The 24,651-nt window shown below is 40.9% G+C and overlaps 2 protein-coding genes and 1 long non-coding RNA gene across 10 annotated transcripts; all 3 read right to left on the reverse strand.

Moving 5' to 3' along the window:
• Window positions 1–276: 276 nt before the first annotated feature.
• Window positions 277–11,522, reverse strand: aftphb (aftiphilin b). Of its 5 annotated transcripts, XR_013487861.1 has the most exons (11): window positions 11,401–11,522; window positions 6,891–8,410; window positions 6,457–6,629; window positions 6,194–6,320; window positions 5,812–5,868; window positions 5,540–5,662; window positions 5,291–5,351; window positions 1,773–1,868; window positions 1,458–1,581; window positions 930–1,352; window positions 277–849 (listed from the first exon to the last, which is right to left on the reverse strand). XR_013487861.1 is itself a non-coding variant. In XM_033612596.2 (10 exons), the coding sequence occupies exons 2-10, from the start codon at window positions 8,373–8,375 to the stop codon at window positions 1,208–1,210; spliced, it is 2,391 nt and encodes a 796-aa protein (XP_033468487.2). In that variant the 5' UTR covers window positions 8,376–8,410; window positions 11,401–11,522; the 3' UTR covers window positions 277–1,207. The 5 variants fall into 5 exon arrangements, 4 of the variants coding, with proteins under 4 accessions (XP_033468487.2, XP_078016798.1, XP_078016799.1 ...); XM_033612596.2 differs by having other exon boundaries at window positions 277–1,352; XM_078160672.1 differs by lacking the exon at window positions 11,401–11,522 and adding an exon at window positions 9,114–9,531 and having other exon boundaries at window positions 277–1,352.
• A 2,152-nt stretch (window positions 11,523–13,674) lies between these two features.
• Window positions 13,675–20,833, reverse strand: LOC117248495 (uncharacterized). 4 transcript variants are annotated; one of them, XM_033613632.2, is made up of 4 exons: window positions 20,519–20,833; window positions 20,005–20,262; window positions 17,596–18,717; window positions 15,322–15,458 (listed from the first exon to the last, which is right to left on the reverse strand). In XM_033613632.2, exons 1-3 carry the CDS (start codon window positions 20,715–20,717, stop codon window positions 17,615–17,617), a joined length of 1,560 nt encoding a protein of 519 aa, XP_033469523.1. In that variant the 5' UTR covers window positions 20,718–20,833; the 3' UTR covers window positions 15,322–15,458; window positions 17,596–17,614. The 4 variants fall into 4 exon arrangements, with proteins under 4 accessions (XP_033469524.2, XP_033469523.1, XP_033469522.1 ...); XM_033613631.2 differs by lacking the exon at window positions 15,322–15,458 and having other exon boundaries at window positions 16,400–18,717; XM_078160646.1 differs by lacking the exons at window positions 15,322–15,458; window positions 17,596–18,717 and adding an exon at window positions 18,731–19,579.
• A 1,182-nt stretch (window positions 20,834–22,015) lies between these two features.
• LOC144458384 (uncharacterized) lies at window positions 22,016–23,956 on the reverse strand. The gene is made up of 2 exons (XR_013487877.1): window positions 23,610–23,956; window positions 22,016–22,761 (listed from the first exon to the last, which is right to left on the reverse strand). It is a non-coding gene; the product is annotated as an uncharacterized LOC144458384 (long non-coding RNA).
• Window positions 23,957–24,651: the final 695 nt, after the last annotated feature.

Consider the following 24,651-nt stretch of genomic DNA (forward strand, 5'->3'; position numbering starts at 1 on the left):
CTGTTTATACTGTACATTTTTATATTCTATATTTATGTTTCTAGACTTAGTCACTCGTTTCTTTTTTTGAAATGTTCTCTTACTATGTTTATTGTCATGTACCAAAGCACCATGGCAGATAACTGGCAAATAACCTAATAAAGTCTAATATGGCTGTCAGTAGGAAGGTGAAAACAATGAGAGATCAGCATACAAAGCATTTATATGTCAATCTAAATGAAGAGACAGGTCAGTCTATGCATGATGAGAAAGATTTGTAATATTAAAATAGGCCACATGAGAAAACTGTTACTAGAGGCAACAGGTAAACCAAAATTAATCAGTTATTCCTCTGAAATCAGATTTTAAACTGAACATACAGGTTAAAATTGATTTTTGTAGGTGGTTAATGATATAAATGTGAAACCCCCATGATAAGATAAGGGTATAGACATTGATTAGTAACCCCAAATGAATAAAAGTATGAAGGTGGTACATCCTGAGGCAATTTCATTTGTTTTATTTCCCACCATTTTTTGCTGATCTTCAAATCAGCCCCACTGAAACTACTCTCATATTATTGATTGTTGTAAATTGATTATAAATAGCAGGTTGAAACTGGAGTCAAAAGCCAAATAACCAGCTTTACTGGGTGACAATCTACAAACCATGAGACAGTAAGATAAGAAATTTAAACTTTCCACTGAAAGAAAATATTCTCTCATAGTCCACGCATCTTCTGTCTCCCATATCTCTTAAGTATATTACACATTTGTCTATAATAATTTACATCAAAACAAAATTGACATATTTTACAATAACAATAAATACACAATCAAACATAACTTTAATGGTTAGTATGCTGTAACACTTTCTGAAGTGAATAAATGTGTGTGTGGGTGAGTCTAAACCAAAATACACCACAACACTGACTTTAAGCGGAATGATACTTGGTTTGCAGATTACTGCACATTGAAATTTCTACATCAGCTGATACATGTGCAGGTATTCTGCCTCTCTACTTTCAAAGAGCCTTAGTTTTTAAGACAAAGACTGAGGATAGCCAGCAGGTGGAGTATTTTGACCAAAGCAGGTGGATCAACTAGAGTCCACAGTACCTCTTGTTTCCTTGTAGCACTTTGTATATCCATGGAATATTTGAATCTTGTGGTAACTGCAATAGGTTGTAGGTTGAGCATTCAGTATAAATGTGTGTGGAGATACAGCATCACCGTAATTCTGGGGAACAGCATTGTTTGGGTAGGAGGATGCTCGGGAACATGAGGACCTTGGCCTGCATGAAAGACAGGTTAGGGAGTGCAGAGATCACCCTGTCAGCCTCTGCACTCAGCTCCTCGTCCTGCTGAGGTTTTCTGGTGAAGAACACACACAAACACTATTTAAATACGCACACAGAGGACAAGGAGATGCTACATTAAAAAATATGCAAAGTACGTTGATGTAAAAACTGGGCTGACCTGACTGAAGTGCTGGTTTTCTCTGCTGTGGACATCAGGCGATTCAAAACGTCCTCCATGTGGCTACTGTTAGCGCTGGTTTCCAGTTTGCTGATGGTCAACTCATACAGGTCACGGTCAACTCCTTTACATGCGAGTGTGTGTAACAAACACACATTAAACTCAATGAGCGTCAAGAGGATTTACACACCCACAACACCAGTTAAATTTAGCAACAGATACTGGATTGCTTGATATTTCTGGTGACTGCTTTGTGGCTACAAAAACCTCATGAATGACAATAAAATCTACATCTCTGCAGTTTCACATGCTGACCTGGAGGAGGGCTGTTGCTACGGCTGCTGCCGCTGCTGCTGTAGGATCTGCTCTCCTCCTCAGGACCAAAATAATCCAGGTTGAGAGCAGAGCAGCCTGTGCTAACAAGGGAGGACAGTGGGTGAGGATTGCTGCAGGGTGAAGAGGAACGGGGGGGAGCTTGATTTGATTTTCATAAAAGGAGAATGAGCATCTGCTTCTGACTGATGTTTTCTCCTTTTACTGAGAAAGGGGGGAAGACTGAGAGTGATAGACACTGCAAACAAAGCTTAACAAAGCAATGCAAAGCCGTTATCCAATTGCTTTTTATAGTCAGATTCAGATCCAAGCCACCTCCTAGAACGAGGTCACTGATCTTCACATGGATATAACATGACTCAGGTGACCAGGGGTCCAAACACTTGAGTTTGATTTTGTTGTTTAAGTCTAATAAGAACACCTCCGATCATAACACAAGGGTTGCAGCTACCTGAGAAACATTTTAATCATTGAGACGCTAGAATATTTATATTGACTGCATAATACTTTGAACTATCAAGTAGTTAGCTGCCGTAACAAATGTTTGCTGTCCAGCTAGACTCTTAAAAATTACACCATCTTTAAAAGAGTGGCCCTCTAAACAGTTTGTCTTACAAACTGACACCAAATCCCTGCAATGTGCGTAGCTGTTTAAATACTCCAACTCTGCATTCAACCAGAGAAAAAGTGACACAGCTTCCAACGAGAGAGGAAAGCCGAGGGAAGAGAGGCGAAACCAAGCAAAAAGGATTGACTGATTTATTTCAGTATTTACAAGGATTTCCTACAAGTCCTTATTGCAGTGCATTAAATCTGGATTTGAGCAGTAAATCTGAAGAAATAAAAAACAAAAGAAAAAGATTTCCGTCAACAAACTATAGGTCCAAAGTCCAAGTGCTTTTTTTTTTTTTTTTTTAGAAAACAATTGCTGGCATAAAGGCACAACTCATATGAAATACTGTAACTGCAGTTACAGAGATGTTGCAGAAACACTTTTGATTGGTAATGAACTACTGACAAGTGGATTTATGGTGAGATTTTTGAACTCTCCTTTATCCTATTCAGCATGCTCATACAGTAAATGTGTCAATGCACAGGGAGCAAAATAATAAAAGGAAAAACACTAAAAGCAGCATAAAGTGTTAGCAGTTATCTCCCACACATTTTAACTAAATCTCAGAATAAAACAAAACCCCAAAGAAAGATTTCATATGACCAAACATGTGAAAAAATAATGAAATAAAGAATTAAATATAAGACTACAAACAAAAAACAGTTTTAAATATATGAAGTGCATATCAGTTTGAAGTAGTGGCTGATTGTTTGACTTTAAATCACTTAAATTCTTTAAATGTATTCCTACAGTGAATACAATAAATTTATTTTGACCTTTTTGCTGCACTCAGCACATCCTACAGAAATCACACTGCCCTCTGTTGTGCATACTTTACTATTACAACACTGTTCAGTGGCTACAGCTGTTAAATCTAAATGTTAATGTTGTCTATACCTGTGTACTCATCTAGGTGTCTTCTAGAAAATTATTGGTACAGTTAATGAAACATGTCGATCAGCTGTGACAGCCTGCATGCCACAAACCAGAGCTAAAACTCAAACATGTCAGCATGCTGACGACTCAACGGTGTCATATTGAATATGCCATTCAGGCAAACACTTCCCTTAGCCTACTGTAAAGAGAGTTTTATCATTTCTTGTTTTTTTCTTTTAAATTTTGTCACTTATCTTTATGAGCAATGGTTATGCAGGGTTGGAAATTAGCACCAGTCAGATGCTGGTAAAGTCTGCAAGTGGCTGCTAGACTTAAAACAACAGTAATCTATTGAGTGGCTGGTAGATTTTGGAGTCCACCAGCTGCAGTTCATTTCCAAACCTTGGTTATGCTACAAAGCTTTTATTTTTACTTCTTGTCTTTATACTTTTGTGTTACCCATTTAAAAAGCATGCAGCAGAAAATGGGTTATGCTGCAAAGTTTGTTGTCTATTACTGTCCTGAAAAACAAAGTCAGATCATATCATGGCCAATTAATACTTGGATTTAACTTTGTTTTAAACGAGCAGCATGCTAATAACAAACTAGTTTTCCAATTTTAAACACTTCCTATAAAAGTTCACAAGGACACCAACATAAAAGCTAATCTGTGGAATTTGTAATTCATGCTTTTTTCTAGTATTTCTGTAGTTTGGTGTATGAGTCATTCATTAGATCTAGGCCAGCTCCTTGACAAATCCATACATGAAGAACACTCCATGTACAGTTAAGTTCACTCATAATTGTAATAATTATTTATGGAGTTCAATTTTTAGTATTAATTCTGTGCAAATACTGTTCTAAGCACTATGTACTAAATCTGATTCTTATGAAATCAAGTATTTCCTGAGGAAAGAATGGCTCTGACTGACATTGTTGCTCTCGTTTTAAAACGTCTTTTTTTGGTTTCTACTTTTGAAAAGGTGTCTAAGATAACTGAGGGGACCATGAAACCCTTTACAAGCTTATAAGAACTAATAAATTGTTTTTATAATCAAAAACTGAGGACACTTTAGTGTCAAATAAAACCAAAAATTGGATGACGCTGTCAAATTTTAGTGTGTACAGTCATGCACAGGGCAAAAGGTAGACAAGTATAAACACTGGAAGTGTTGGTTCAACTTTCACAGTGGCCACCAATAAGCTAAATTAAAATGGTCCTGTAGATAAACACATCTGTTAAAATCAACATGGCGTATATTATGACCATACTCCATGAGTTGACTGATATTTAGTGGGGTATACAAATTCAGTCTGTAGTGCTTTTCAAATGTAACATTAATTTAGCATTACCCTCAGATTTTTTAATGTTGTAGTTTAAAAACTACTTCAAATTCATCAAGTAGCACAATAACAGTATGCACATCTTGTTTTCAGTAGACGTCATACTAGTTTTCAGTAGTCTTTACCCATTTTTGGTGTTACAACTTCAAGATGGACACCACAAAGTTTGCCCAGAACTGACACTGGCAAATACTGAGATAAATTCTTTGTAAAAGGTGGCAGCAGATAAAGATGAGACACTAGAGTAGCTTAAGGGAGGAGGAGAGGGAAGCCAGTACAGTGTTTCCCCTGCAACTGTTCTGGAAAACTTGTGACTGATGGGTTATTCCCAGTTTTTGGGTCTGTTGGGTGTTAAATGTCTACGTTTTCTTGTTTGGACAAATTATAATGACAAACATGATTTCTGAACACCAGCTCTATTTGTGTTATTCATGAGAGGACATTAATATAAATCACAAAATGTTGTGGTTACCCACTACAGCTGAGTGAATAGAGGGGAAACACGTTGTAACTTAAAAGAAGCAGAACATGCCCTAGAGGAAGTGAGGAGGAGTCCAGAGTAAAACTCTCAAACGTTTAGGCTTAACAGAAGAAGCCACGCAGGGGATGGCTGATACTGTAGTCTACTTCCAGCCCCAGAAGTGAGGGGCTCGGCGAGGGGACGTACCGTCCTGAGAGCTGCTAAGGCCACGGCTGCTCCAGTCCAGCTGGCTGGAAGGAAGCGCCTCCTACACAGAGAGAAGGAAACAGCAACAGTAGAGCAAATTTAATGGCATGAGCAGTAAAACACAGCTTTAGAAATATCTAGTGGTGGCTGTTTCCCACATTGTGAGTGTGTGTGTTATCCTGTCATGTGTCTCTTGTTCTTTAATCTAATACAGCTGTTACAAGTCAAATCAAATCAAATCAAATAAACCTGTAGTGAATCTGCTGAGGGGTCTGGTGTGTCCCGGGGCCCTGGAGGTGCTTGTGTGGTGACCACTGTGTGTCCTGGAGAACAGACAGCTGACACAGAGTCTTTGGTGGGCTCGAGCATTCCCTGATGAGCGCATGAACACAGGATGGAAATTAGAACATGCACTGACAATGGTAAGGACCACTGAAACCGCTCTTCTTACACCATTACAATGCTTCTTCCTCCCAGTAAAGAAAAATTAATATAGTTCACATTTCCTACAGATGACTCACCAGGCTGGATGCAAAAGCAGGCACAGCCACCGCCTGCTTCTTCGTACCAATGAACACCTTTCAAGAGGTAAAGACACAAAAAGGCAGAATTTATCTAAAGCAGCCAACAGGAGTGTCACAGCTTGTAATTCTACCACTATAGATTGTTTTGTCCTATTTTAATTCAGAGTATAATGCAGGCAAGTATATTGATCTGGCCCTGGACTCACTGGAGGGACGGGTGTTGCAAACTATTGTAGCATCTTCTATAAATGCTAGGATACTGGCATCAGATAGCTGTTTTAAGTTTGTCTACGTATACTGTATCTGTCTGAACATTGCCCTTCAAGATTTAATGTTGTATTTTGTATTGTATGTATTTTTTATGATTTGCTGAACTCACAATATTCTTCGTCTCCACACCAAGGCACCCGAGCAGAGTCCTGTTAGTGTGGGAACCTCCCCACTGAAACTGGAGACCAACTGCGTCATGGATGTCCCGGTGTGGCCACCACACCCCCCGCCGAATCCTGAGAGATGGTAAGAAAATGACAAAGCAGCACATTTCAGAGACAATATTTTTTTTAAAAAGGAGACAAGATAAACTCCTGCATCCTGAAAATGTTACAGACTGTTACGTATCCACCATCAGGGAGTCATCCTCACCACTGAGATCTGGAACAGGGTTCAGGTGTCTCCTCCTCCTCACTCTCAGGGAGGTGTTGAGTGTGAAGCAGAGCAGTGAGGCTGAGCACGTCCTCCTCACATTCCACAGTTGGGATCTCTACCTCTGGAAAACTGGCCAGGAGAAGCTGCTGGACACGGCAGGACAGTGACAGCTAGAAGGAAAAAAGGGAGAAGCCTCACTTTTTAAAAAACAAATGTTCAAATGATTGATTTTAAGCTCTTGTTGTTCACATTTCATTGCCTGTGAAACACTCAGGAAGTCTGTCTGGCATGTGACAAACAAGCAAACTAAATAATGACAGGAAAAGGAATACATAATCCATGACAAGCCCTTAAAGTATTCTCTGTGGCCTCTAATTATCGTTATAAAGAGCAACAACAATAAAGCCAGTGTTTAGGGAAATGTCTCCCACCTGACAGCTGTTCCTCCTGGAAACCCCACATTGCCCTGCCCTGTCCTGCTCCTCCTCAGTGTCCCCATCAGTCTGCAGGCTGCTGACTGGCTCTCTGAACTGCGTCCAAGTTTTCCCCTCCTCCTGAACCCTTGGGTCCTTGAACTCCGCCCACGACCCCTCTCCGTCTTCCTGCGTGGGCGCTGAGCAGAAATCAGCAAAGCTGTCACTTGGTGGGAGGTTTCCTAAACTCTGCACCACTGCATCAGCTTTTTGGACGTGTCCTTGGTCCCTGTGATGCTCGAAACTGCAGTCTGTGAAGTCTGCAAAATTGTCTTGTGAATGTGTTCCAGGTTGTGGCTGGTTGGAGGTAGCAGAAGTTTCCTGAGTCGCAGATTGGTCGCAATAATGAAAACCCTTCTCTGCTATAGATGGTCTGAGGTTTGCCAAGCTGTTGTTGACAAAACAGTCAGAATGCCTGTCATTTCCCAGCTCTTCCTCCTCATCATCATCAGTCTGGTCCCAGTCAGTCTGATCCCAATGTGAAGCAAGAGATGAAACATTTGGTTCCAAATCCGCAGAGCAACCCTCAAATGACAGATCATCACAGAAGGATGCCAGGTCCTCTGATGCAGACTCATACACACTGAAAGTTTGAGGGACAGTAGAAATGTCTTGATCATCTCTGTCTTCGTCTGACTCCCCATCCTCCTGCCTCCAACTATGCCTCCTTTTGCTCTGACTAGTCTTCTCCTCCCCAGTAGGAGGCTCTTCAGATGGAAAACCCAAAGCAGCTGCAGCTTCCTGAGGCTGATGGTGGTCCTGAGATGGTGGCACGAGTGCTGCATCTCTGTCCTCACAGTGCTTGACCTTAGTGCAAACATTTTCCTTTGCCTTACATGCACATTGAGATCTGGGCTCAGCGTCCATAACAACCTCCTGTCCTTGATCACAGATTTGTTCACCCATGCTGCTGGCAGAGTGTGTCTCTTCCCCTCTGCCATCCCACAGCTCTTTGCTGCTCATGGGAGAGAAGCCACAGCACCAGGGATGTGCTGCCTGCTCTGTAAACACAGTGAAATCAGCAAACCCTGTTTCTTCCCTGGGAGAGCATACACCCGCTGCAGAGGCTATGTAGGTCCCAGAGTAGTGGCCTCTTTCAGAGTACCCATTTGTGAGGTGCACACCTGATTCAGCGATACAATCCTGCCCTTCCACGTAAATCTGGCCAAGGCCAGACCCCGAGTCCATAGTGGGTGTGGGTTGGGATTGTTCAACTGGGTGATTAAAGCTACAATTGGGTTGATGAGTGGCTGGTTTTGTGGTGGGAAAAGGCTGTCTGAGGCTGGATAGTGAATCAGTAAAGCCAGGAGACAAGCGGGACACTCCGACGGAGAATCCACCAAAGTCCCCAAACTCGTCCTCCTCTGATCCCGCCTCTCCGTCGCCGTCATCATCCAGTGGAGGGGGGGTGGAGGAGTGCAAGGGCATGATGTCTGGCTCCATGGGTTCTCCTAGCAGGACCTAAAGCCCTCATGCATCTGGGATAGGAAAATGAAAACAACAGGAAGAGGAGCATGATCACAGAATCATAAAATCACAGAAAATGTTTCAGTGTTTTCACAACAGGAATTGCTCAACATGAAATTGTAAATGTAGTTTTTGTCTAGACTGTTGAGAGAATTAGCCTGGATTGAGCCGACTATGAAAGTTAGGGTAAGAGTTGCTATCCATGGTGCAACCTTGTGTTTTCATCTTTCTTTAAGCACAGTTGCACAATGATGATTTGGCATCCCTTTGACATGCATCCACATCCCGTGCTAGCTGACCCCCAAGTCCGCCTCAGCTGACATCACACTGCATACTGACAGTTTTAGCACCCTTATGTTACATGCCTATTTGTTCTGAGTTAGGTTTTGAAATCTCTCTGATTGCTTTTCAGGCAATTAATGTACTGAGTCCAGATTTCCCTCCCCTAACACATTGTGTGCAGCCTGAGGTCCTCAGACATGAACCATCTGGCTGTTCCAATAACTAGTTTAGAAATAGCTTAGACTGGAGAGCTCTACACTGAAAACAACAGCAAGAACAAAAAGCCCACAGTTCTCCTCGGCTCTGGAATGACCTGCCTGAGGATCCAGATTACTATTATTAGTTTAAAGGTCCAGTGTGCAGGATTTATGAGGATGTGTTGGCAAAATGGAATATAAAATAATAAGTATGTTTTATTTAGTGTATAATTACCGTAGAATGAACCACTTATATCTACATAGGCAGCGGGTCCTTGTCCACAGAGACTGACATGTTTCACCGCCATATTTCTACAGTAGCCCAGAATCAAAGCAAACACTGGCTCTGGATGGGGCGTCGGCCATCAGGCCCTCTGCAACAATAACATCGGAAACACACAGTTTTTTAATGCGAAACTGCTTTATTATCGTTTTAAATCACTGGGTCTGTTTGTTGTGGAGGGTAGGGGAACCTTGTAGATAATTCAGCTCCAGGTAAAAACCTCCTGAATATCTGGATCTTAAGTTATCAGAGTAAAAGGGTGAGCACACAGTAGCAGGTGCTGGGCTAGTGGCACATCTACGACGAGCAGAACAGCTTAGGAGAAACACTGATTTGTAATGTAAAACTGCTTTATTCACTGTTTTCACCGGTTTTAATCACCTGTCCAACACATTCTGACTCTAGTCACATATTAACATGTGGTCATGGACTTTCCACGTCCAGATACGATGTGCAAGGTACCCTGAGTGCGTTGGTTGTTGATGTTCTGGGACACCGTGTCAAGTTCTGCCTGTTACATGCATTGTCTTCTTTCAAGATACACTTCAGTTTCACAGGAAGTTTACTGTTCATATACAGCCTCTCTCAAAATAAATGCACTACGTTGGTACAACACCGCAAAACGACATTTTTTTTCCTCCAATAACTGACACACGTGGTTAGGTTTAGGAAAAAATAACTGGATTTGGATTCATAATCTTACAGGATGCAAACGGCTCTCCCTGAAAGTCAGTGTTTGTTGGACCCATCCACCAGCTCTCCCGCCCGCCCCCTGCACTTTCACTGCCTTAACTTTCATTCTTGGCCCACCGCGTTTACCCCGACGCAACTGAGCACCATTAAATTATAACGGCAACCAGCTGCATATCATGCGGATGTTAAAGAACAGCTTTTTTTGTCAGTGTCTGACGGTGCAAGTCGCTGCCCAAGCGCTAGATTTCGACGACTTTGGAGGGAGACCAGGTTGACCTGTTTTGGAGAGGAGGAGGAGACCTCTGCAAATAATTGTCTCCCAGTAAAAACGTTGTGAAGAAAGAACACTAAAGAAAACCACACAGAAGGAGTTTTAACTGGTTGCAATCTGCAATCTTCACCGCTAGATGCCACTAAATCCTACACACTGCTCCTTTAACTGCTTCTCTTTTCTGTTTCATAAACTATGCATGTTAGGTTTTGTGATTTGTTGTAATGCTATTCAGGTTTAATAGTTATATTCATTTTTTGTGAGACTTTCTAATGCTGGTTTTGAAGGTTGCTATACAAGCTAAATTATGATAATCCAAAATATTGTGTATCAGAGACAACACTAGGAGATGTAGGTATCAGTTTCATATCTGACAAAGGCTAAGCTCCCCCAAAAAGCAAGCATGACGACATAAGTTGGCCACAATGTCTTGATTTAAAGGTGTGGCACTATTGTTTTGGTTCAGTTCAGACATTCAGCAGACTCTGTCAAAAATAGAGGAACCTGCACAGATTGTTCCGCAAAGTAGAAGCTGGAAAAAATCTGAACCCAATACACATTTTGGACAATCTTAAAAGGTCCACACATCCTCTTTTTGCGTCTCTTAAAAACGTGTCAGATGTTTACATCTCTCTGAGGTATTACCAGCACTCTGTGTCCCCTTCTGCTGCTGATCCTGGAGTGGAAAAAGAGGCCAGAGCTGGCTGCAGTCAGTAAACTGATACAGGAAACATTATCCCGCAGCTTTGTGCTACTTGGATGAATAGTTCAAACCCACAGCAGCCACTTCAGGGTCATGGATTAGTGCCTGTATTTACATAAACACGGCAGAGCTGCTCCCTTATGTGGAAAAAAAATTGACTGAAAACAACCCTAATGATTATTATTACACGACAGGTGCACACCACTATCTGGCTTTGTGAATAGTCGGAAGCAGACGCACTGATGTCCTGCCATTTTCTCCGGTCCTTTCTTCCTGGACGGACAGGTGTCATGCCATAACATGAACAGCTTAATGTGACGACGGATTATGTAAAGCTAAGCTAGCTATTTATGGTTAATTAATGAATGGTACGTTACTTTTAAAACAAGGTGCGACACCCAAACCACAGCCCGCATTCCGTTATATTGTTCGCAACTGATTAGCTTCCACTGCCACCAGCTAGCTAGTGTAGCCCGGTATCTGACGCTAACCGTCCAAAGCAAACGATGACATGCTAATAAAACGAGGCTAACGGCTAGCTAAGGATACAAAGTGACAGCTTTTTTATTTACCAACACTTATTGACTTCGCCTCCTCGTCACTTCTTGTGTATTTATTGTGCCGCAGCTTGGCTCTCCATCCTCTGGCATCATTCTCCGTAAGTATTAACTGAGATAGGTAAAATCAAAAGAGCTCTCACTTTGTCTCGTTTCCAGGTGATGCAATTAGTCGCCGCGAAGAGCAGATGGCGTTCATTTTGATGACCAGGAAGTGACTCCTCTAACTAATAGACGATCTTCACGTCCAAGCACAATGTCGCCACCTACTGGAGAGACTTGATACTACACCCATCTGCTTTACTGCTTAACATGCAGTGGGGGAAAGTAACTAAATACGTTTACTACAGAACTGTACTTAATTACAATTTTGAGGTACTTTTACTTTAACATGAGTACTTTGATTTGATATTACTTTATACTTTTACTCTACAACACTTCAGAGGGAAATATTCAACTATTTTTTTTACATCACTACATTTATCGGACAGTTGGAGTTGAAGATTATACAAACAAAATGTGATCAATTCATAAAATAAAATACTTTTTAGACTATTCAATAACCATTACACATCCTTCAAAGGAGAGTAATCATGACAGTGCACAATGTAGGGCACGGGGAACACACAAACAATGAAATTGTTAGATCTGGTCAAATTTAAAACTGCAATAATCATGTTTAAAGTGAGAAAAAATTCACTTCCAGGCAACATTCAGAAAATATTTTGTGACAGGGAGGGGGGATATAATTCAAGAGGAGAATTTCATTTAAAAAACCCCAATGTGTTTGTACAACTAGTCTGTGTATTTCAGTGTATGGGGTGGAACAAACCACAAATATAAATCAATTAAGATATTTCTGGCAGATGTATAAATAAGGAAAGGTTGTGTTGCGGAAGTGCATATTTATTTTGTAACACTGGTGGTCCCTGGACTGTAAATAAACTGGGTTTATTACTTATTTATTAATTGTGTGGTAAATAGACTGGGGATAGTTGTATATTAGTTGTAAATAAATTTGGGAATTTGTTGAAATAACACAAGTTAAAAGAAGAAATGTAAGAAAGTGGTAGGGACAATTAAGTTTGACTTCTCCCTACTCCTTTTCGGACAATGTTATCTTTGTCTTGTTTGTTTTGTATTATGTCTTTTTTTTGTGGTCCGAAATAAAGTCATTCATTAAATTATATAAACCAATGTAAACATGATGAAGCAGTGTTTGGTTATGCAGCACAAACCTGGACTAACCTCCCAGCCCCGACTCTACAAAACTTTTTTACACTGCCTACTCTACCCTGTAACAACTGCAACCTCATTTTTAAACTCAGTCTTAAATAATTTTAAATTATCTTTTTATCTTTGCATCTCTTGTCTGCACTTTTGCTATTTTTAATGTTTTTTTTTTAAATTGTAAACCATTTAGTAATTAATTTGACCTTTTATATATATTTTTTTGTCTCTACTCTTATTGCAAATCTGCATCCTTTATTACGTTTTATATATTTTATTGATCTTTAAATCACTTTGAATTACCCTGGTGTATAAAATGTGCTATACAGCTGTGACTTTATAATGCTGCTTATGTGTTTAAGCATCAGTAATATTCCAGTTATATACTATACACGAAAGGGACCACCCAACCCAATTGGTACCTTTACTTTTATACCTAAAAGTACATTTTGCTGCTCCCCTTTGTACTTTTACTTAAGTAAAATCTTGATTAAACTTTTACTTGTAACAGAGTATTCTGTTTTCACAAGTTTGAGTTTTAGCATTCTAATTTTTGGATTTGAGAGAGGGTTATTTATTTTACTAATATTTTGGGTTGGCCTGAAACCATAGGAATAACATGTTTGAATTCAGTAAATGGGCATAGTTCCCTTTATGTAAAAGATATGAGAACTTCCTCCACCACTGCTTTTATAGCTGTGATTTTTCATGGCTGTAGGCACTAATAACAGTGGGAGTATTACATTACATTTAGTCAAATACTAAAATGTAATGTAACATTTGGAAACACAGACATTAAGTGTGTTCCAGTTTCTGTGCTGCTATTAATTCAAGTGACACCTCTATGGATAATTTTAGGGTAAGATAGAGTAGATAAGAGATCAATGTGGCTGCCTGTTGTCTGCAGTGGTAGTGGAATATCACGGACTCCTCCCCAGTCTGATATGTATCCTGTTTGGGGTGCAGGAAGTAGTTGGCAATGTTATAAATGACAGTCATAAGTAAGCAAATAAGCAAGGATGAACACGGATCCAAAATTAAGGTGTTACATTTTCAGACTTTGTGCTGGATACATGGTTTTTATTGTAAGAGGTTTACTACCACGTTAGGTTAGTCTACAAGTATCACAAAAGGGTCTTTGTCATTACAAAATAGGAAAAATAGTTTATTTCATTCACAAAGAGGTGCAAAATAAACATGAGCAGTAACAGGACTAAAAAAAGTAAGACTTGAAATGCTCAGAGATCTCAACAAAAGTGGACTGAAAAGGCTGAGGTCTTAAACAGAGACAACTAAAATGGCTGTAATTGTTTGTCTTTTTGCTCCAAACCTCTGATTTGGCACCTTAATTTTTTAAAAACTTGTTTAGAAATATTAACTAAGAAATTAAGAAATAATGAATAAAGTGAAACCAGGGTGTCTTCAGGTATCGGACACTTAAATATATTGCTTTAATGACCTTTTTCAAGCAAACTTTTAACCAAAACCACTGGCAGGTGAAGTGAATAACATTGATCATCTTGTTACATTGCAATGCTCTGCTGAGAAACTTTTGGTTCTTGGCAGTCATGTGGATACCATTTGATGGCAATGGCCTCCCGAGCAGAACAACGCGCCATGCTACACTGCCAAAACTGCTCCAAAGAACGTGACAAAGAGCTCAACACATCAATCCGGCCTCCAAATTCCCCAGATCCAGATGTTTTATTTTGACAAATAAAGATGGATAAAATCAGATGAAATGTTTGTAGCAATAAAAACCTCAGGATTTCAAATTTAAGATCATTTAATAACTTTTAGGGCCGAGTATTTACAAAATTGAATTTAAGAAATGTTGAGACCTTTAAAGGTTCTGCAGATATACTGGAAACAAATGTCAATTCAGTCCTGTGATCAGTCCAAAGGCGAGAAAACAGTGTGGGGTTTCCCGGCTTCATGGATCCTCTTGTGGACCCACAGTTTTGAAGCAGTGTGAAACTCTTCACCACAAACCAAACAGCAAAATGAGTCCTTCCCTCTGAGCTCCTTCATACCGCACGTTTTGAGGTGAGAGCTATAGGCAACCTTTTTGCCGCACGCTTTGCAAAAATACGGCTTTTCACCAGTGTGCAGCCGAACGTGGACGTTGAGATTTGACCTTTGAGTGAAAGATTTACTACAGAAAGAACACTTGTGTGGCTTTTCACCTGTGTGAATTCTTACATGCGCATCCAGATGGCTCCTACAAGCAAACTCTTTGTCACATTCAGAGCACTGAAAGGCCCTCGTACTCATGTGAGTCTTTTCAACGTGTCTGATCAGATCAGAGTCCCTGTTAAAAAACTTGCCACAGAAACGACAAGTCTTCTGCTCCCGCTGCTGCTCCGTTAAGGCAACGTCACTTCCATTCCATTCATCATCAGTAAATGTCACCGTTATACTGCTGACAGGTGGGATCGGGTGGCAATCAGACTGAGCAGCTGTTTCTGATTTCGTAATTCTGACTTTTACATTGTCAGAGGACTCATCCGTCAAGTCTGGGGTGATGTGATGATGCACCTGCTGATTCTGACAAGGCGACCACGAATCATCTCTTTCATTCCATTTGTCATCTATGCTTTCATTTTCACTCACAGTCACAGCTGTGGAAGATGGGAGCAGCTCACAGTTAGAGGTTGTTTCTGATATGGGATATATGACTTCAGAATCGTTGCAAGTATCAGCCTCCATGTCTTGACTGATGCACTGATCCACCTGCTCCTGTTTGACCTGCTGGGAGTCATCATGGGTGTCGCTCTCCTCCACATTGGGAAGCTGGTCTGGCTGTTGTGAAGGCAAAATCTTCTCTGAGGCTGACTGAGTGTCTAAAACGCAAAAACGTATTATATAACTTGGCAAATAATCTTGTAAAATCAAGCACAAAGATTTGTGTACAAGTGCAAGTGAGATGTGTTTTATTCATGTTTTCAATGTGCCAAAGGTGGAGGATCAATTTTGTTTTTACAGCTATTACAGGTTAATTTGTGTTAATGAAGCTGCAGGATTTCCTCCAGCTACATAGCTAAAATCAAAGAGGAAAAGTTGGGGTTGTCATAGAGTTGTGAAGTACAATATGGGCTGATAATCTAAAGCTAAATGCCTACTACTAGTTCTTTTGTTTGCTAATATCAATAGCCAATAGCAATGCTAAACGGCTAGCTTACATAGCAAGTGGCTAAAGGCTACATCCATGATGACACAAACCTGCTCTGAATAATACTACTTCAGGTTTTAAAACGGTCAGCTGCTCGATCTGCTGTCTCAGCTGGATGACTTCTCTCTTGAAGCGGACAGCTTCATCCTGATACTCCGCTATCGTCCTCTCAACGAGTCCAAAGATTTCCTCGGCAGCCGCTGCCAGTCGCTCGTTGACCAGCAGTCTGAGCAGCTTTGTCCCCGACATGATGGAAGACCGGCTAATATTACCTCTAAATGTTTAGTTTGGCACTTCAAAATAAAGAATTAAACTCTTTGGGGACCCAAAATTCACATTATTCGTTCACATAAACTGAAAATTTGACGCTAGTTAGAGCTTCCGGTTCAACGTCATCACGTAGATTTAATTTGCAACAGCGCCCCCTGCCGCCGTGGAGGACTCACGGCTGCCACTAGTGGACAACAAATAACTATCAACAAACTATGAAAAATAACTCGTGCGTTTTATTTTGTCTACTTTACAATCGCTGATTGTTATCTTAAGAGCAAAATATGAAACTGAAAACCCTCAGAACAAGTTAGACACTGAATGAGCACAAAGGGAACACAGTTTGGTTTCACTGCAAGTTTATTATTTGCACTGTGTGAAGATGTGGTTATTTGTGAAACTCAGTAACACATTTGATGCTTTAATGGGCTTACAGGGCCACAACAGCAACAATTCCTGGCCCAGTCTAAGCTGGATAAAGACAAGGAAAAACTGATGAACGCCTTAAACACTGATTTGCTCATGTCGAACATCTTTGAACTTGTTATACAAGCGAGGCACTAAAGCAGGGGTGTCGAACATACGGCCTGTGGGCCAGAACCAGCCGACCAATGGGTCCAATGTAGCCCACTAGATGACTAGACTTAGAGGTGCCAGGTTTCAAAATCAAGTTAAACAATGTGTTGCCTAATTTATGCAAAATTCTGCTTCAGAAGCTTTTCCACCCTGACTAGGATACAGTTCTTTGATATAACAATGAATACTTACTGTGACCATGTTTAAAGATATTGAACAATGTGCGAAATATTGTCAATCAGCAGCTTCAGTTCAAAAGAATCTGTATCAGGAAATGTGTGGATAAATGCACATGTAATGACAGTGGGAAGTAAACTGACTGAACGTGGAAAAACTGAGACATACTGTTGAATTAAACTTATTTTTCTTCAGACATCTCAGGCTGTTCATCTGTTTTGTAAAAGGATGAACGTCTGCAGGATCTACTTGTAATTCTTAACACAAAAAAGGGAAAAAATTGGACTGTATGTGGCCCGTGAACTACAGAGAGTTTGACACCCCTGCTCTAAAGGATACTTTAGTACCTACCAGGTCAAATCAACTTAAGAAATAAACCTGGATGTTGATAATCACTTTGCTTTCTGTGCTGAAAAAATGAAACGGATCCAAATGCAACTTTTGAAGACACAATCTCAGTTATATGTAACTGCAGTGATGTTACAACCATCTGAACACCAGTTACATGTTAACAGCAATTGGTTGAACAAAGCATGGAGTGAAGATCATCTGGAACGGTTAATTTGCATCTCCAGCACCAATGTACAAAAACCATTTGCTCAATATTAAACAGTCAAATCATAACTAACTCAGCCAAAACTTTGAACTGTATCAAAACAAACTGGTGAATAGTTTCTTATTCAGCAACGTTTAAACAAATATATTGCATCTGTGAGAGGCTGTAGCTGGAGCAGGTCATTCCTTAATACTGGACTGCACATTTTATCAAAAATGGACTGACTGACCTTGAAGTTTTTTCTCTTGTTACTCTTGTCCTTGCCGTTTCTCAATGATGTGTCGCCTCCATGACTTGTGAACCTCCATATGCAGCTTCAGATTTGACTCTGTGTGAAGGTCTTTGCCACATGTTGTGCAGCGAACAGATTTGTTTGTGCTTTCGTTTTGTGTGCCCTTGCAGTATTTTTCGTGCTGGCTGTAAGTGTAACTCCTCCCACATTTCTTACAAAAATAGGGCTTCTCTCCAGTGTGCTTTCTCATGTGAACAATACAGTTAGAGCTCTGAGTGAAACTTTTGCCACAAAAGTCACAGCTGTAGGGTTTTTCACCAGTGTGGACTCTCATATGCAGAACAAGCTGTTGCCTCATCTTAAACTCCTTGTTGCATTCAGAGCATTTAAAAGCATTCCTGTCTTTGTGATCCTCAGATATATTCATTTCTTCCGGTGTGATGTTGCACTCACTCCTTGTTTTGCAGATTCTGAGATGATTGCTTTGGGCAAAGCTTTTGCCACATTTGTTACAAAAATATGGCTTCTCTCCAGTGTGCCTTCTCATGTGAACAAGACGACTTGAGTTCTGACTGAATGTTCTGTCACAGTAATCACAACTAAAGGGTTTTTCACCCGTGTGAATTCTTGTATGCATAACAAGGTAATACCTTTGTTCAAACTCCTTGTTGCACTCCAGGCATTTAAAGGCTTTGTGCCCGTTGTGACTCGTGTCTACATGCCTTATAAGATAAGAGTCCTTCGTGAAATGTTTGCCACAAAAACGGCAAGATCTTTCTCCCCTTGGAGGATGCTCCAGTCCAATGAAAAGTGCAACACTGTGATGCTGAGGAGGCCATGGTGAAATTTCTCTTTGGTTCCAGCTGTTGTCTACGCTTTTGTTTAAGCTCACAGTTACATCCATGGAAGACGGGAGCAGCTCACAGTTAATGGTTGGTTCTGATGTAGGATATCTGACTTCAGTAACATTGGGAGTATCAGCCTCCATGTCTGGACTGATGCACTGATCCACCTGCTCCTCTCTGACTTGCTGAGAATCATAAGTCTCTTTTTCCTCCACAGTAGGAAGCTGGTCTGGCTGCTGTGAAGGCATGATCTCCTCAGAGACTGCCCGGGTGTCTAGAAGACAAAGAAGACACATGCTGTTACCTGGTGAATGACCCAGTAAAATCTAACACAAGTACGTTTGTACAAGTGGAAGCAAGATGTGTTTTAGTCATGTGTTTTCAATGTGCCATTACAGTTTAATTCATGTTGATGAATTTGCACAATTTTCTCCAGCAAAAAGAACATTTTTGAATTTGTGAAATTAAGTCTGGAATTACAATATGGGTTATCTGTTGTGTAATGTTACTTAGTATATTTACACATGTACTGTACTTTAGGACAATTTTCAGGTACTTGTACTTGAGTATTTCCATTTTATGGTTTCATGGTACTCAAAGACATTTTAAATTAGTTAAAAGCGATCATAAAATAGAATCCTGTAAAATACACACGACATCATTCACACATAAAAGCCGTTTTGAGGATGAGTTTTGATAAATGATGTGATTCGGGAAAGTTGGATGCGTCTCAAATGTGTCTGGGGAGAGTTTCAGAGGGAGGGGGTGGCTATGGAGAAGACTCTGTCGCCCCAGGTTTGGTGTATGGTCCTGAGTGGTGGAGTCAGGAGGTTGGCATCAGACTGAGGGAAGCAGTGTGGTGGTGGAGCAGGTTGGTGAGGTGGGGGCTGGTTACGGAGGGCTTTATGAGTGAGGAGAAGGATTTTGAATTGGATGTGTTGTGGGACAGGGAGCCAGTGGATGTTCTGCAGGACAGAGGTGATGTATTGGAGTTTATTTAGGACGTTGGATGATGTACCATAAGGAATGCTGTTACAGTAGTCAACTCTGGATGTGATGAAGGTATGGATGATACTTTCGGCAGCAGAGGGGGAGAGTGATGGGCAGAGACGGGCTATGTTTGATGCTATGATGAGCTATGATAAAAAATAATGACATATTATTATAGGTTAAACTACCCAGCAGTATATAAACTACTTAAAATGAGCTCTATCTTTACCAGCTGCAACATTAAAGTGATGAACACAGCAATGCATCAATAATTATAATCCAGCAATATGATACATATTATTCTGAAATGGGTCATTTTGCATAATGAGTATGCTATATTACATGTAACAGAGTATTTTAACAATGTAGTGTTGCTACTTTTATTTGAATAAGAGATCTGAATACTTTTTCCATCAGTCAAAAAATATCTTTGTGGAACTGTACGATGCTAACTACCTTCTTCTGCTACTACCTAGCAATGCCAGTATCAACAGCTGACAATCTGTTACCTTGCAACTCTATACAGCTACAAAGCAACCAGACAGCTGCTACATTTACAGATGACACACACCTGCTCTGAATAGTGTTCCTTCACATTTTAAAGCAGTCAGCTGCTCGATCTGCTGTTTCAGTTGGTTGATTTCTCTACAGAGGCCAGCATCCTCAGAAGTATCAGCCTCATCGTCTGGACTGATATATTCATCCACCTGCTCCTCTTTGACCTGTGGGTGCTTTTGAAACTCTGTTTCATTCAGAGAGGGGGTCTCTTCCATCTTGTTGTCATATTGCTGCAGTGAAGGAGGCAGTTTCTCAGAGGCCAGCTGGGTGTCTAGAAGACAGAGAGGACACATGATATAACCTGGGTTAATAGATAAGTAATATAACACAAAGATCTTCGTGCAAGTGTAAGATGTGCTTTGGTCAGGTATCTTTAATGTGCCACTAAATTAAAACCAAAGAGGACATGCTAAACGCCTACTACTGCTTCCAGTGTTTGCTCAAATCAACGGTTATGTGCTGTATATTCTCGTGCGATGCTAAACGGTTAGCTTACATAGCTTATATACAGCCATGATGACACAAACCTGCTCTGAATAATACTACTTCAGGTTTTAAAACTGTCAGTTGCTCGATCTGCTGTCTCAGCTGGATGACTTCTTTGTTGGAGCGGACAGCTTCATCCTGATACTCCTCAATCGTCCTCTCAACGAGTCCAAAGATTTCCTCGGCAGCCGCTGCCAGTCGCTCGTTGACCAGCAGTCTGAGCAGTTGCATCTCCGACATGATGGAAAACCGGTTTATGTTGCCGGTAAATGTGGAGTTTGGTACACTAACTTTAAAATTAAGAAATTAACTTTGGGGGAATTGAGAGCCGCATAATTCACCAACGTAAATTAAATGGGCGACTTTAGTTAATACTTCCGGTTCAACGTCATGACGCACAGGGCTATGTTTCCACAGCGCCCCCTGTCGCCATGGATGACTCTAGGTAATCCGCTACAGGACAAAACGAATGGGCTGGACTGTCTTACCTTTATTTTATAAAGACATGGTGCAAAAAACGACATGTAGGTTTTATTTCCTTCTTTGTAATAATTAATTGATATTTTCTGAGCAAAGTATGAACTTTAAACCCTCAGTACAACTGTAAAACACTGAATGACAACAATGGGAATACAGCTGGTTTCTTATCACTTGCACCGTGAGTGTTTGGTATGCATTACCAAACACTGTTTGGTACTTCTGTTTGGTATGCATTTTTATTTTCTCCTAACTATTTGGGATCAGTGGGACCCAATAAGTATAAAAAACAAAACATAATTAAGTCCCAATGTCCTCAAACGAGACGATAATTAAGTCCAAATGTCAGTACCTCCTAATCAAGAGTCTTGGCTTGTAACCGTTGCTAAAATTGATCAAAAATTGATTTGTTGCTATATTGAACTACAACCATTATTAATCATAAACAAACAAGTTTCAGCCATAGAATGTGATCAGGTTTTGGACCTTGTCAACTTTTGTGTCAGGATCAGCTGCAGACTGACTTGGCAGAGATGGCTGCCATCTTGTTTTAGCATGGATTAGTGTATTGTGCTCTCACTACCACTAGATGGCACAAAAAATGTCCACAAACAAGGACAACAGGTCTACATTAAGTAGTAAGAAGTATCAAGTGTTGAAGGTCAAGTAAACCTGATGTCCTCACATGATGACACAGGGTCTCAGGAGGATATATGGTTCTTTGTAAAGCTCAATAACATACCTGGCTCAGCTTAAGCTCTCTGGAGACAGGCAAAACCGGCAAACATCTGAAACACTGGTTTTCCCATGTTGATCATCTGTGAATTTGTCATCCAAGCAAGGCACTGAAGGATAATGAAGTACCTAACAGGTCAAAAACAACAAAGGAAATAAACCTGGATATCAATAATGAATGAAAATGGAAATTAGATTTCATTCTAATAACAATGACACTACATTCAGTTCACATATACCTTTTGAAGACACACCTCAGTTGTATGTAACTGTAGTGATGTTACAGCCTGTCTGTAAACCATCTGAACAAATGATAGGCTACATGTTAACACCAATTGCATGGTGGGAGGTTTATTTGCTTCTTCACCATCAACGAAAAGAACATAAACAACATTTGCTCAAAATGAAGCAGTCAAATAATCATAAATAACACAGCCCCAAAATTATATCCCCAACTTGTGGAAAAACTCCAGCAACATTTCAGGCCGCAATGTTGCAGCATTAAAATCATTATTTTTGCCAGTTAGACAGTGTGCAGCTTTAATTTTTTTCTCCTCTAGTCTCTTCGCAGGTATGCCTTTCCACATTTGTTGCACTTAAAAGGCTTCTCTCCAGCATGGCTCTCACCCATATGTCTTATGAGGTCGACATCATTCATAAAGCAAGCACAGCAGATGTGACAGAACTTGAAATGATCAGATAAACTTCCTTTGGTCTCAAGTATATTTCCACAGATGTTGCACTAGGCCTTCCCTGTGAGCTGAGGTGCTCTGGAGAAACAGCAGCAGCCTGACGGAGGCTTCATGAGCTGGAGTCGTGTCTATCTCTTCTTCTTTATTTACATGTACAGCAGCAGAGTAGTGAGATGAAGAGGCCTGACAGTTGGCGCTTCCTTCTGTTTCACTGTAAAGTTGTTTCACACAGTTGGAGGGAGCAGCCTCCAGCGTCGCTGTGAGCTCCGTTTCTTCCTCTTTGATCTGCTGGAATAATTGATCTTGGCTCTGCCGCGGCTCCATGTTGGGATTCCACTCCTGCTGAGAGGGAAACATCTCGGCTGACACTCCAGGGCCATCTGTTAAACATGAAACAACATTTACTCACTCAGATTGTGTGATTTACTCAAGCTCTGGAATACGAATAGGTCTCATTCCTGTCAGTCAGTCTTTGTTTTCTGACTGCCTGTCTGTTCTTATTGAGAGTCTTAAGCCTGCTGGGGAAGTATATTTGATAAAAGCTCAACTTTTGAGTTCTGAAACAACAAGTCTTTTGAATTATTGATATTTCTCTAAGGTTATGAAGATATTTCCAGTTTGGATAACAGACTTGGACTGGTTATTGTCTGATCTACCACCCATATGCCCCGTTGATACTTCTCTAGTTGTTAGAAATTTATATTTTTCCCCCATTTTTACCCCTGATCAGTGGTGCAAGGTATTTATGATAGGCCCCAGTGCACGCTATTATGACGGGCCCTAGTGCACACTATCATGCACATACCCCCACCTCAGGGGCCCCAGTGCAACCACATTGCCTGCACTTTCTATATGTACGCCCCTGCCCCTGATCCATGGTGGGAGTTCCTTGAATTGGACTTGGCTCTGACCAGTCAAGGCATGGACACAGGACCTCTAGGGGTGTCCTGTGGAGTCTGGCACCAGGGCGTTGGCAGCAAATCCTTTGAGTACTGAGGGTTGTAAGGTTGGGTACCAGCTAGTCCCACGGATGCTTGATCAGATTGTAATCTGGGGAATTTGGAGGTCAGGGTGACACCTATGGCTACATATATAATTATAAAAAGGAAATACTGGAGTAAAGTACAAGTACTTCAGATTTACACTAAAGTAAAGAACTTGAGTAAATGTATGTAGGTCGTTACTTTCCACTACACGCAGATATACAGGTGCACACAGGTAGGCATACCTGTACAGACCTGCAGACCTGCAACAGCACTCCTCTCGGGTCTCCTCTCGTCCAGCTCTCTGCGCAGCTGCGGGATTTCTCTCTTTTACAGGGAAATCTCGTCCTGGTAATCTGCTACCGTTTTCTCCACCAGACCCCAAATCTCATCCGGTTAGTGACAAACACCCGGAGCGTCTGGAATAGGTGAGAGGGAGAAGGGACAGCAGGCTGGCACAGGCTCCGTTCAGATGCGAGATCCCAAGATGAAGAAATTCTGTGTTGCGTTCAGGGCCCGTTGGGAGAAGCCAAGTTATTGGAGCTGAAACAGCATATGAACATAACCTGCTATGCTACGTACCCTATAGCCTACTTATTATGATTCATCACTGTTATATAACTCTTCTTGTCTCATTTTATTTGGAGCAGGTTCAATGCATCAATGCTGGTGTATCACTGCCCCCTAGAGGGCAAATGTTAAATGGACACTTCAAAAGAAAATTGAATACTGCCACTGGCTTCATCCACTACCTAAAAGAAAATAAAAAAAATAGCTATTAATTATATTAGTTTACCTTACATGTAAATATACTATTCGACTCAATAAAAACAAAATGTTTTGTGCCTCACATTTTTTCATTTACACTCACCGGCCACTTTATTAGGTACACCTGTTCAACTGCTTGTTGACACAAATAGCTAATCAGCCAGTCAGAAAGGTGATTTAAGTGACTTTGCACGTGGCATGGTTGTTGATGCCAGAGGTCAGAGGAGAATGGCCAGACTGGTTCAAGATGATAGAAAGGCAACAGGAAGTCAAATAACCACTGGTTACAACCAAGATCTGCAGAAGACCATCTCTGAACCAACAACACGTCCAACCTTGAAGCAAATGGGCTACAGCAGCAGAAGACCACACCAGGTGCCACACCTGTCAGCTAACAACAGGAAACTGAGGCTACAGTTCACACAGGCTCACCAAAACTGGACAATAGAAGATTGGAAAAACATTGCCTGGTCTGATGAGTCTGGATTTCTGCTGCCACATTCAGATGGTAGGGTCAGA

Source organism: Epinephelus lanceolatus, chromosome 17 (genome assembly GCF_041903045.1).
Source record: "Epinephelus lanceolatus isolate andai-2023 chromosome 17, ASM4190304v1, whole genome shotgun sequence".
NCBI lineage: Eukaryota > Metazoa > Chordata > Actinopteri > Perciformes > Serranidae > Epinephelus > Epinephelus lanceolatus.